The following is a 13,797-nucleotide window of genomic DNA, read 5'->3' as shown; positions in this document are numbered from 1 at the left end:
ACATTTTTCCCAGTAGGAATTGCTGATCCAAAGCATTCTTTGTTCCTATTATTTCTCCTGTTGCCATACGACCAAGCTCTACTCCGAGTTCTCAAGTTTTCATGTTATGATATAAATAGCTGGCCTACTTTTATTAGCCACTGCCAGTTTGAGGCCATGTGCTCATTTTTTTTATATTGATTTAATGATGACTATTTTAATCACCTGTCACTCTGCTCAACCTGCCCAAAGCACTGGTGTGGGACTGCAAGGAGGTATCACACTGTGTGTGGAATATTTGTTTGTAAGGATGAATCTACAGCTGTGCACATACTTTCAGAGACTTAAAGATGGTATGAATAGGGATACCAACCTCAAGGTGGGGCCTGGAGTTCTCCCAGAATAAAAGCAGATCTCATTTTGATTTTATTTCATTTATACTCTGCTTTTCTCTCCAATGGAGACTCAGAGTGGCTTACATTGCTCTCCTTTTCTCCATTTTATCCTCACAACCGTGTGGGGTAGGTTAGGCTGAAAGTATGTGACTGGCCCAAGGTCACCCAGCAAGCTTCCATGGCAGAGTGGAGATTTGAACCTGGAGCTCCCACTTCCTACTCCGACACTCTAACCACTATACCACACAGAGATCACCAGGCTACAGAAATCAGTTCCCCTGCGCAGCATTTCCTGAAAGGATTTCTGCTTCCCAGACTAACTCCTCCCTCTTGTTGCAACCCAAAATGTCCCCTAAAATGCTGATCCTGGGGGAGGATCAGCATTTCAGGGGTTATCGTGGACCATCACAGGATGGGGGAGGTGAACAAATCACATTAATCTGGCAGAAATCCTTCCACCCATGGAAACAATGTGCTGGATCTAAGCTAAAGGTAACAGAGGAAAACTCCCTGTTCACCACTATCACTACAGTTAGCTCTATGGCATGCCCCATCTGATTTAGCATGAGCTTTCTGCCACCAGTGCTAGATGTTTAGAGCTTATTGTTATCTCATTTCAGCCCTGCCAGAGGGTTTAAAGAGTCACTGTTCAGATTCTCAGATCCCCAAAAGCATTCTGAAATCCATCTGGATCCATTAGTCTCCTAGTCCATGCCTGTATGTGGTCGAATGTTTGTATATGTTCCCAGTGTCCTAGCCCAGAGGTGATTATTTGCTACAAGTGACTAGGCTTAAGTAGTGCTGTTGTTATGGTAATCTGGTCAAAATACTTTGCAAACAAGTATCCATGGCTATACTTGCCATCTTGTTAGGGGCACACAGATGCCCTCCCCAGAGCTCTAATTTCTGCTGCAGTCTGGAGAATGGGAGAAACAGCAGGATTTTCTTCTGAAGAAAAGGGAAGACAGTTGCTCTTTCTTATTGTTCTTACCTTCTGGCAGTGTCCTGCAGTAGGTTACTGGGGAGGAGAAACTGTTGTTCACAGGGGCGAATAATGGGCTAGGAAAGACCTCTGCTATTGTCAGTCAGCACAGATGGTAGTTGGCCTATATGGACCAGTGACTTGATACAGTATAAGGCTGCTTCATATATGATAATATGATAATGGGGAATGTTGGGGAGCACTGGCAGGCAAGAAGGAGAGAGTGCTTAACCCTTTCCCCCTCCCTGTAAGTGTTCTTTCACATCCATCAGCAAAAGTGATCCTGTGAACATTTTGAGGTGTTTTATATTGGCAGACCATTGGTCCATCCAGTCCAGTAATTGTCTACTTTGACTGGCAGTGGCACTCTACAGTTTCAGGCAGAGAAAGGTCTTTCCTAGCATGTTCTTCTTGAGATCCTGTAATTGATGTCAATGACGGAATGTGGGATATTTTGCATACAAAGTGTTCTGGAGGACTCTGATTCAGGTGTGAGTGTGCACTTAAGAAGCCCTAAGCATCTCGTTATCTTTACGAAATCATTTAACTCCTAGCAAGAGGTACACTGCAAATCATGTTTTTGGTTCATTACTGGGTATTGTATACAAGTAATAGAATGGAATCTCTGCTTCCATTCTAAGCCTTTATTAGTAAAACAGCATTCTTAATATCAGCTCAATCAATAGAAAATCATACCATCCATTATAACTAGTTAATTAAAAGAGAGCCATTACATGAGTCCAAAAAAGTATCTTACCCAGAGATAAGCAGGACGTAGGCAAGAAACCCCTTCTAGGAAGAAGCTCCCTATCAATTCAGTTTTTCATATTTATAGGGTTTCAGAACCATCTCCTAACAATCCATCCCACTTCAAAGGGTGCACATTCTTGGCTAACTTACTGTCCTGTAACTTCAAACACCAGATAAGGTTATCTGTTTTTGAAATATCTTCTTAAAGTATATAAAAATTGTTAGTTCATTATTGCTACATTTTGTCCTAACAAATTCTATGGAAAATTAGTGATTATAATTTTCTCATGCATATGAGCAGGAGGGAAGGCAGCATGATATAACCTGATCTCATCAGATTTTGGAAGCTAAACAGGGTCAGTACTTGGATGGGTGACCACCAAGGAAGACTCTGCAGAGAAAGAGAATGGCAAACCGCCCATGCTTCTTACTTGCCTTGAAAGCCCCTTGCTGGGGTTGTCATAAGTTGATTGCGACTTGATGGCTCATACACACATACCTACATATGAGTATCTTTTGGCCCCCAACCAGTACCCTCATCTTTGAATTGTATCTCCACCTTTAGTGAAGTTGGACATTCCTGTCAGATGCTTTCTGCACCTGGGCCTGGCACATAATATCTATTGATATGGCTTAGACAGCTCTTCTAATCTACACAAGGCCATACAACTGTGTTACCTCTCTGTTTCATGCCCCTCTCCAAAGTTGTTTTGTTCTAGGCCTCTAGACTCCCCTTGTGGCATGTCTAGCTGTGGGGTTGGGCTAGCCCGGTTTTTGTCTGCAAAGGCATCTTCTATGATTTTCTTGGTCAGATCTAACAACTGTTCTCTTATACTTTTAGCTATATCTCTAACAAAAGTATGTGCTGTACTGTGTGCTTGCTGAGATAATATCTAGTCTGACTCTTACTCTAAAAGTGAACTATCATCAAAGCTAATCCTTGTTTTCTTTTGACTTTTTTGGCAGAGCAAAGGAAGAAATACTCCAATTCTAACATCATTATGCATGAGACATCACAATACCACGTACAGGTAAGTTAGAAACACTCATACAAATGAGCAACAAATAGACTGATTAAAAATGCTGTTGCTGACACACAATTTTCATAAGGCCATTGTTCCTTCTAGTGGTATCTTAAAAATAGTGTTGCCCTGTTTAGCCCATAATATGTTAGCAATGGTGGTGACTAATAGTGATTCTTGATCATTGTACTTCTTTATCATTGTACTTCTTTATCTTCCTCAGGTGCTCATAATAGTGTCCAAAAGCTAGTGTTTCCTACTTATTTCTGTTTCCTAGTGCGATTGTAGAAATTGCCCAGATGAGTGTCTCCTAAGTTTTTGATGTTTAGGAGACAGAATTCATTTTTTCTGGATTTGAGGCACATTTTGCTTGACATACAGAAAAATTTATATGTATTTTCTCAATCGGCTTCCAGAGCAATGAATAGCTAGGCAGCTCAGAGCAGAACCACAAGTGACAAAAGGCACAGATTGGACACTTGTCTGCTTCCCTCAAGTTTTGATGGGAAATGTAGGCAACTTGGCGGAATGTTGGACAAGTGACAGTTGAAAAGTCCATTGGACAGCAGTCAGAGAGCGAAGCTGCGAGACCAGGATGCCTACATTTCCCATCAAAACTTGAGGGAAGCAGACAAGTGTCCAATCTGTGCCTTTTGTCACTTGTGGTTCTGCTCTCAGTTAATGTCGCTTTCCAGAATCCTGCCTTTCTCTTTATTCAGTTCTTTTCAGGCAATTGTGATGCTTCAGAGATTCACTCTGTATCAGGGAATCCTTCTGCATCATTTCTCCTTCCCTTAAGATGAAGTGAATCCATAGATTTGCATCCTGCTGTTGGAATGGGGAAATGGGGGACTAAGGTAGAATGCTGACAGTTGGGAAAGAGACTACAGAACTCCCTGTGTGCTGTCTGTATATTCAGAATAGCCATGTGTTACAACATTATTAGCTTTGATTAATGATAGTCTTGCATGTTTAAATGGTCCCTTCATATAAACAAGAAAATCACATATTTTCACATACTTACAGTGCAATCCTAAGCAGAGTTACTCCAATCTAAGTCCATTGAAATCAATGAGCTTAGACTAGAGTAACTTTGCTTAGGATTGCACTGTTAATATGCAGGACTGAATGGCTTTCTAGGAAAGCTTGATCCTGGCTTCCTCTGTCTTTAGAAACCAAACACTAGGTGTTTCCTCTAAAAATAAGCAAACAAATAAGCAATAAGTTGCATCTCCTAGAGAAGACTTTACTCCCTTCAACAGCTAGAATACAGTTTGCTCTCCATTAAATATGATGGTTCAGCTATGAGTTGCACTTTCACCTTGAACTTGAATCAAAATAAAATGATAGCTATTGAATTGGCAGATCACCTAGTTTCATGAGTGGGTCACTCTTGTTTATTGTTGTCACACACAGGCATGCAAACAATCTTTTATTACTAAAGAGTTTCCATTTTAGATCTTACACTTTCTGCTGGGCAAGAAGTTAATTTTAAAATGTTGACTATTAAATGTTGAGTATAAAATCTTGAGTATAAGTAAGTGAGGAGATGGAGAGGAGCAATATTTTGTAGCTTAAACGTGCTGTTATATACTCTGTTTATGTTTATGTATTGTCTACTGTCTTTTTTTCAAATAAAAATAAAAATGTAAAAAAATAAATAAAAGTAACGTGTAGTGCATCTCTTTGTGCAGTGCTTCAAGTCTATTTATTAGGCCACTGAATCACTATAGAGACAGATACTCTTTTGATTTCTATTGTTAAAATAAAACAAAAGCAAAAAAATTTAAAAGCAAAAAAATTAATTTTTTGCTTCCATAATAACTGTTCTTAGTTTTTCTTAATTTCTAGCTACATAATCAAAAAAGTCTTTCCATTTTTCCTAAAATTCTAAGATTGAACTATTATGCATATAAGGAGTTAATTTGTCCTTCTTGTCCATGACTCTGTTTCCGTCAATGGCCAGCAAGAATACTCTGGGAAGCCCTCCAGCTGGGCTGGCAGGAAGTAGCCCTCCCCTGTGGCTTACATGCAGCATCTGGTGCTCAGAAATATATTAACTCTGAACATGCAGGCTCAATTCAAATATCACTAACAGGACTTTAGTCACAGAAGAAACAGCTCCTTTTTAAAATTTTATTGGATGGTTAACATATCATACATATTTTTAATACATACTAATTATCCCCTATATAAATATTGTATGCTCCTCACCCCTCCCCTCCCCCTTTCTTCTATTGACTTCCAACAGCACTACAACCCCCCGTTTCTGTTCCAAATACTATCTCTTAGTTGTCATTTTAAACTTAATGGTAAAGATTTATATTATATCTTACTTAATAACACTCAAAAGACCATAATTGTCCTTTAACATCCCATCTTTTTTCTAAGTATTTTTTCAATTTCCCCCAGTCCTCCAAAAATTCCTTTGGATCTTGCTCTCTCAGTTTCCTTGTTAATTTGTCCATTTCCGCCATATATAGCACTCTTTGTATCCACTCTTCAGTTTTCGGTATTTCTTCTTTCTTCCAATATTGTGCATACAAAGTTCTTGCCGCCGTTATCATATAGTACAGTATTACTCTATCCCTTCTATTAATATCTTCTAAATGCAAAGATAACAATAACATTTCTGGATTCTTAACTACATTATTTTGGAGTATTAAGGACATTTCAGTACATATTTTAGACCAAAAATCTCTAGCCTTATAACAAGTCCACCACATATGAAATAGAGAACCTTCATGCTCTTTACATTTCCAACACTTGTTGGATAGCTGCTTATTGTCAATGGCTAACTTTTTCGGTGTTAAATACCATCTATATATCATTTTATAGCCATTCTCTTTAATACTGGTACATGTTGAAATTTTTAAAGTATTTTTCCACAACTGTTCCCATGCATCCATCATAATCTCATTGTTCCAATTTATTGCCCATTTTACCATTTGAACCTTAATCGTCTCATCTTCAGTATACCATTTTAACAATAATTTATACATTTGGGAGATTATCCCCCAAGTTCTTCTAATTCTGAGTTTTTATTTCTAAAGCCTGCCTTCCTTTGATCTGATTCAAATAAGTCTTTAATTTGTCGATATTGCAGCCAGCCATATTTGAATGGTAATTCTTCATTCGGTTTAAGTTTCAGTTCATTGTTTTCGGTTTTTAATAGTTCTTTATAAGTAAGCCATTCATCTCCTTTATATTCCAAATTCGGGTTAATTACTTCTGCTGGAACAATCCACATTGGTTTCTCTTGTTCTATAAATTTTTTGTATTTTAGCCAAGTTAACAATAGATTTCTTCTCAAGTAATGTTGTTGGAACATTGCGTCCATTTTATACTTATCATACCATAAGTATGCATGCCATCCAAAAAGCTTGTTATAACCTTCCAAATTTAACAACTTATGATTGGATAAGGACACCCATTCTTTTAGCCATACCAAACATATTGCTTCATGGTACAATCGAAAATCAGGTAATTGCATGCCACCTCTTTCTCTCGCGTCACAGAGCACTTTCATTTTGACTCTAGGTTTTCTTCCTGCCCACACAAATTCCGATATTTTCCTCTGCCATTTTTCAAACTGTTTTTTGTCCTTAACAATTGGTATCGTTTGCATCAAGAACATAACTCTAGGCAGCACATTCATTTTGATTGTAGCAATCCGACCTAACCAAGATAAGTTCAGTTTATTCCATTTTATCATATCTCTTTCAATTTGAGTCCAGAGCTTTTCATAGTTGTTTTTAAACAAGTCAATATTTTTAGCTGTCAGCTCTATTCCCAAATACTTTGTTTTTTGTACCACCTCGCAGTCTGTTACTTCCATCAATTCTTGTTGCTTCTTCTTCGTCATATTTTTGTTATTATTTTTGACTTCTTTTTATTTATATAAAGACCTGCTAAATCTCCAAACTCTTTGATCTTAGCTAACAATCTTGGCAGAATTTGTACTGGGTCTTCAACTATAAACACATCATCTGCAAATGCTCTCAGCTTATATGAAGACCCCTTTAACTTAATCAAGTTAATCAGCTCCTATGAAATATTTTCTCTTTCAGAATGAGTGGTGGGCTTTGGCAAGCATTTCACACATTCAAAATACTTTCCAAGAATGATGTACTACAGGGCTAGCGTCAGCACATTGTGAGGTGGGGCAGCTCCCAGGGTCTGTGGCTTCTGGTGAGACCCACTGCTGCTGACTCCCTACTCATGTATCTCCTCTGATGCTTGAACACACACCCTTCCACTACCTGCTTGTGAGCGCTTTGTCACCTTTGCTTCCAGCTGCATAGGCTACTTACCACTGCTGGAGAAAGGATGTGGGCGGTGCAACAAAGCATCAAGATTCCTGATGGCCATGGCAGTGGCACTCCTAGCTACACTAACCACCATGCACCATCAGGGAAAGGGCATGCAGGCAGGGAAGGCAGCTGTAAATGCACGTGGTAGGAGAGCTTGCAGATGGGAGCATGTGGATGGGAGGGCAAGAAGGGGGGAACCTAGTGGTGGGCATAAGCGGGATCCTGAGCACTCTCTGCTCAGGGTCCCCCAAAACCTAGATCTGGCACTGTTGTACTATAAATTTTATTATATAGTAAGTCAGCCACGTTAGATAATGATGATCATTACAAATGACATATACACATTTTCAAGAATATGTTTATTTAATGTAGATCCCAGAATAAATCTCTGCTGGCCAAAAGGATTTCTGTCCACTGAATGGGACTTCCTTGCCTCCCCCCTTCCAATTGTAGCCCAAAATGATCCCCAAAATGTTGCTCCTGAGGGACAGGGAACTCTCTCAGAGCTAAACTACAAGAGACAAATTACATGAGGATGCTCATGTGAAAGGAGCTGCAATGTTAGCCGGGAAGCTGAGTTTTAAAAGAGATCAGAAGACTCTGTCAATTTCCCCTCTCTACAGAGCCAGCAAAGATTGCTCCTCAGAGGATTTGTTTATTTCCTCTTTGCCTCTTAGAAGGGGAAGTGAAACTGACAGAGCCTTCCAGAGGCAGAGGAAATTAGCAAACCCTCTGAAAGGCTATCTTTGCTGTCTCTGTAGAGAGGGGAAAGTGACAAAGTCTTCTGATCTTTTAAAACTCAGCTTCCCAGCTAACATTGCAACTCCCTTCATGTGCGCATCCTCATGTAATTCGCCTCTTGAGAGCTTAGCTTGTTTTCCTATTGTGGATACACATGCACTGCTAGGGAGACAGAGTACACTTGCATATAACACAGAAAGTAAGTCACCTCAGCGTCCCTGTGTAAGATATCTTGTGTAAAGAGACTCAAATCTGTGTGTGTGTGTGGGGGGGGGGGGTTCTATAAAAACTGTTAGTAGAAATTTTCCACAGGATCCAAGCTATTGTATGCGTGATGACAATATGCTATTAAAGAGGTCAATGTTGTTAAGTTTAACTCACTATCAAATCAGCTGGTACAACTTAATATTTTCACTGTATAAAGACTGTTTCTAAGAGCCAAGATTCCCATAGCCATACAGCAGTTAAAAAGTAAATGCTGGAGGAGCTCCCCCCTCCCCCCTCCAGCATTTCCCCATGTCACAATAGCACAGGAGTCTCTCTCCCCCCCACCCCATTTTTACTGTTCCACATGCACAGAATACTCCACACAGAGCAGAAAGAACAGGCGGAAAACTCCCTTCCCTGTTATTTTGACATGGGAAATGGCTTGAAGGAGGAGGGAGGTTCCCCCCCCCATGGAGGCATTCTGAAGCATTTAAAGTCTCCTTTATTTTTAACAACTACTGCCCAAAGCTGCTGTGTAGCTACAGGGAACTCAAGTTGGGTCTGGGCCAGGGGAACCCAGGCCCAACTCTTTAAAAACCTGTACATCTAGCTTGGCCCTGAGGCAGCATCCACCCAAGGGTGCAAAAATACCCACCACCACAGCAACAGCAGCAAATGGGGCTCACGAGTGCCTATGAATGCATCCATATACATGTATTCCTGCACTGCTGACTGCTGCCCCCCACTCTTTCTCTGTCATGCCAGCACAAAAGCACAGATGCAACACCAAACATGCTGTCCTCTGCAGCCCAGAAACCCCCTTTCTCCATCACTTTCTCTGGCAAGCAGACTGGCTCAACAGTGAAAAGGCCTTTAAATGACTAAAGGGGGGGGGGAGTGCCATGAGACAGCAAGCTACCCCCTGCCACTTGGAAAGCAGAGATTAGTTCACTTCTACCCTCTCCCTGTAGTGGCTGCATAGACATGACTGTTCCATCAACAGCCACTCTGCAGTTTCTCTTTTGAGCTGAAGAAAAAGAGCTTTTTATTTTTTTTCCAGCTCTAAATTAGTATTGCATATATTTCAATTTCCCCCAAATTTCTGTGTTTTTCTAGAGAAAACCCAGTTTCTTCTCCCATGGTTTCAGTTTTTCCAATTTTTTTTACCTCTCTTGTCCAGAGCTGAATCCCCAGAAAAGAGCCTGACAAAAAGTCTAAAGATTCCTAATCTAGAAAGTTTTGCTCTATGGTAATTGTAATGGGAAACAGGCAAATATGCTCTGTTACGTAAGGCTTTGTGCTTCCCTCTGCTGGTTGATAAAAACACAGAAGGAACCATTACATGAATTTTTACTGAGCCAAGTAGAAAACAGTTGTTTTAGACTAATAGTAGTGATGACAAGCAGAGGCAAATTAGGGAAATATTAACTTTGAGTCACCAGCTAGAAAGACACACAACTGCTACCAGCGGTGCTTTTCTTCTTCTTTTAATATGTACGTGTCTTCACAGTGCCGTGCTCCTTGTTCACAGTGTTCTTCTCAAACCACACCATATAGGAATAATGGTTGTTGAGGGTTTTCCGGGCTGTATTGCCGTGGTCTTGGCATTGTAGTTCCTGACGTTTCGCCAGCAGCTGTGGCTGGCATCTTCAGAGGTGTAGCACCAAAAGACAGAGATCTCTCAGTGTCACAGTGTGGAAAAGATGTAGGTCATTTGTATCTACTCAGGAGGGGTGGGGTTGAGCTGAGTCATTGTGTAAGAGTTTCCCAGGGTGTGGAATGCTAATGGCGGGAGGCTTCACTGTATCCTGAGGAGGTTCTTTTGCATATGGATTGGTGCTTGATGTGCTAATCTTCTCTGCAGGGCTATTGTCGGGTGTGGAGTGTTTTGTTGGCCTGGTGTTTTTCAGAACTGGAGCCCATGCTCTGTTCATTCTTAAGGTTTCTTCTTTCCTGTTGAAGTTTTGCTTATGCTTGTGAATTTCAATGGCTTCACAAGCATAAGCAAAACTTCAACAGGAAAGAAGAAACCTTAAGAATGAACAGAGCATGGGCTCCAGTTCTGAAAAACACCAGGCCAACAAAACACTCCACACCCGACAATAGCCCTGCAGAGAAGATTAGCACATCAAGCCCCAATCCATATGCAAAAGAACCTCCTCAGGATACAGTGAAGCCTCCCGCCATTAGCATTCCACACCCTGGGAAACTCTTACAGAATGACTCAGCTCAACCCCACCCCTCCTGAGTAGATACAAATGACCTACATCTTTTCCACACTGTGACACTGAGAGATCTCTGTCTTTTGGTGCTACACCTCTGAAGATGCCAGCCACAGCTGCTGGCGAAACGTCAGGAACTACAATGCCAAGACCACGGCAATACAGCCCGGAAAACCCCCAACAACCATCGTTCTCCGGCCGTGAAAGCCTTCGACAATACATCATATAGGAATAGCCCATTCATGAAAGCCATGAGGTGTAGAGATTATGATATGCTGTAACTGCTAAATGTTTTCTGAACTAGGAAACAAGTTAGGGCTGAGCTGGAAAACTGCAAGTATAGTCTTGCCTGACTGGCTTTCTACTGCCTGAAGAAAGCTGTATTTCCAGCTCTGGCCTCAATATGAGCATGCTTTTCTAAAGTATAGAGTGGCCATTTCACATATTACATTGTTAGGCAAATATGAAGTATATACCTAAAAGCGGACTGTGGAAATGAAACCACCATATACTAATCAGGGAGCCAGTGTTGTCAAGTGTACATTCAGTGACAAATCTTTTTTTGTATTGCTTTGTCACAAGTGAAACAGTCTTACAATGTGAAGTTGTTAGCTGCTTGTGTCTAGCAATGAAGCAGAAGAAATCACTGGAGAGTTTAGGACTATGAAACATCTTTCTCTGCTATATTTGCACTTTATCAAAAGAATTTGGATTACATAATTATGCCAGCCCATTCTAGTTCTGCTGTATTCTCTATCTACCATGCAGGCAGGCAGGGCATGAATATGATAACCTATGAACACGTGTGATCCTTGAAAAAAAACAGAGTTAAGTTGGTTTATGGCCTTCTGCTTGGGAGGGTCAGTGGCATGGTATAGCCTGATCTCATCAGATCTCAGAAGCCAAGCAGGATTGGTACTTGGATGGGGGACCACCAAGAAAGACTCTGTAGATGAAGGCAATGGCAAACCACTTCTGCTTCTTACTTGCCTTGAAAACCTCTTACTGGGGTCACCATAAGTCAGTTTTTACTTGACTGCACTTTACACACACTAAGCCTCCTGCTTATTATTATTATTATTATTACACTTTCCCACTGTGTGCTTCTCCTTTCCAGCATTTAGCTACCTTCATCATGGACAAAAGCGAGGCCATTGTAACAGTAGATGATGCCATTAGGAAACTCAAACAGCTTAACTCCAAAGAGAAGATCTGGGCTCAAGAAATGCTGTTGCAAGTGAATGACAAGTCCATTCGATTGCTGGACTGCGAAACCCAGGTGAGCAGCAAGCCTCTTCCTTTAGGTGGAGATAGGTGAAAGGTAATTGAATGCATACACACTTTTAATTCATTTAATACATGCTGACTCCCAGTTAGTTGAATAATTGCAACAGGTTTCTGTATGGGTAAGAAGGTGAATGGAATGGATGCTAAAAGTGACCATAACAAAGGGGGAAAGAGCTGACTGATTTCCCTGTGTACGTGAAGAACAGTCCCTGTTTAATTTGTGTGCGCGTACTAATGGGAAGGGCTGATCTAATCAAATCATCAGAGTGATGAATTAGCCATTAATGGAAACACACTCTCTGAAAAAGCATTTTGTGCCTGTCAGGAAAACTTATTTGCATTAGCACCAAGAGACCTCAACCAGATTTGGAGTCTTGCTGGGAAATATTTTGTTTGATGGCTTTTAATGATATGGGGTATCTACAACAGAAAAACAGAGAAGAACACAGGGAAATGAGGAAAACATAGGCCTAAAACAGAGATCAGAATCTAATATAGAGCTTCTGTTGAGGTTAGATAAAAACCAGACAGAGTAATGGGACAGAAATCATTCCCATCTCTGGAGAGGCAGGAATGAATTACATGCACAATCAGATCCTCACCCATCATGTGAAGCTTCTGCAGATCACATTTCTAGGTGGGATTAGCCAGCATATTTCTCCTGTCATGTTTGTCTGTCAACACTGAATTTACTTAAAATAGTTGCATACTTATCACAGAGAGGGGAGGTGATACAAGGAGGCTTTGATTTTCTCCTTGCTTCCTCCCCTCCACCTTCTTCTGCCAAGAAATGCCCAGAAGGTAAACTTGTGCCAGCCAGAGTTTCCATCTGCCTCTATGAGAACCAAAATAAACATTAACTGACAACATTGCCCCCCTCCAAAAAAACCCTAAAAAACAGCCATGAGGCTTTAAATGGGATTGAGGCTGTGATGCTGGAGGCAAGGTGGTTTAATTGTCCCCCCCAAGCTAATTCCTCTCTGAGTCACCCCTCCGCTAAGCTATGATTAATCGTCTTGGAGAAGGGTACCCACATTGTTCTTATTTATCTTTCCTCCCCACGCTGCAATGAATAGTGACTTCAGGTGGCTATTGTTTGTAAGATAAACAGTTTAATTAATGCCTCCATGTGTCCCAAACCCCATCCAATTCAGGGCTCTACACAGTTACTTTTTAGTCTACTCCACCAAAAAGTGTAATTTGGCCAATATGGATTCAAAATAAAATGGAGGGATGAAATGTTCCTTGTCTACTGTCTAAAGCAGGATGAATAAATGTCACTAAAAACTATTTTTGAACATCAGTGCTATCTTGTCTTGTGATGACTTTCAGGAAGAGTTGGAGGATTTCCTTCTGCCAACGGTCCAGCTCTGCCAAACTGTGCTGAATCAGATGCGGTATTCCTCCATACTTCTGTTGGTGTGTCAAGACTCAGAGCAGCACAAGCCTGACATCCATTTCTTTAACTGTGATGAAGTAGAGGTAAACTGAGATGATCTAATATCCACTGACAGGGAAAACAGGATGTCAGTTTGAGACAAAGTTCTCCACAGCATTGGACTGGGTGTTCAAAATGTTAGCATGATGTGGGAGCATGCAGAACTAAGTCCACACCAGGGCTGTGGTCCTGCACTGTATGCATAGCTTAGCCTAGAGGTTAAAGTGTTGGACTAAGATCTGGGAGACCCAACTACAAATAATCCACACTGCACCATGAACCTTGATAGGTGGCCCTGGGCCAATTACCCCCTTTGCCTACTCTTCTCACAGGATTGATGTGAGCGTAAAATGGAAGGAGGAAAATGTACAAGCTTAGGCTCTGCCATCATCTATTGCTTCCAGTATTTTTGTAGCTGAACATATTTTGCTGTACATATGAGGAATGTTTTCCTTCTCACA

The 13,797-nt window shown here is 40.9% G+C and overlaps 1 protein-coding gene across 2 annotated transcripts in view; it reads left to right on the top strand.

Moving 5' to 3' along the window:
- Nucleotides 1–13,797, top strand: part of EPS8L2 (EPS8 like 2) — a 144,133-nt gene that overhangs the window by 99,280 nt on the left and 31,056 nt on the right. For both annotated transcript variants that reach the window (XM_054970805.1, XM_054970806.1), the window contains exons 4-6: nt 3,073–3,137; nt 11,729–11,890; nt 13,231–13,380. In XM_054970805.1, the coding sequence (XP_054826780.1) occupies nt 3,073–3,137; nt 11,729–11,890; nt 13,231–13,380 (377 nt within the window). The remainder of the gene's footprint in view (nt 1–3,072; nt 3,138–11,728; nt 11,891–13,230; nt 13,381–13,797) is intronic.

This window comes from Eublepharis macularius, chromosome 2 (assembly GCF_028583425.1).
Source record: "Eublepharis macularius isolate TG4126 chromosome 2, MPM_Emac_v1.0, whole genome shotgun sequence".
Taxonomy (NCBI): Eukaryota; Metazoa; Chordata; class Lepidosauria; order Squamata; family Eublepharidae; genus Eublepharis; species Eublepharis macularius.
Note: the sequence above shows the minus strand (reverse complement) of the source record. Positions and strands in the feature narration are given on the sequence as shown.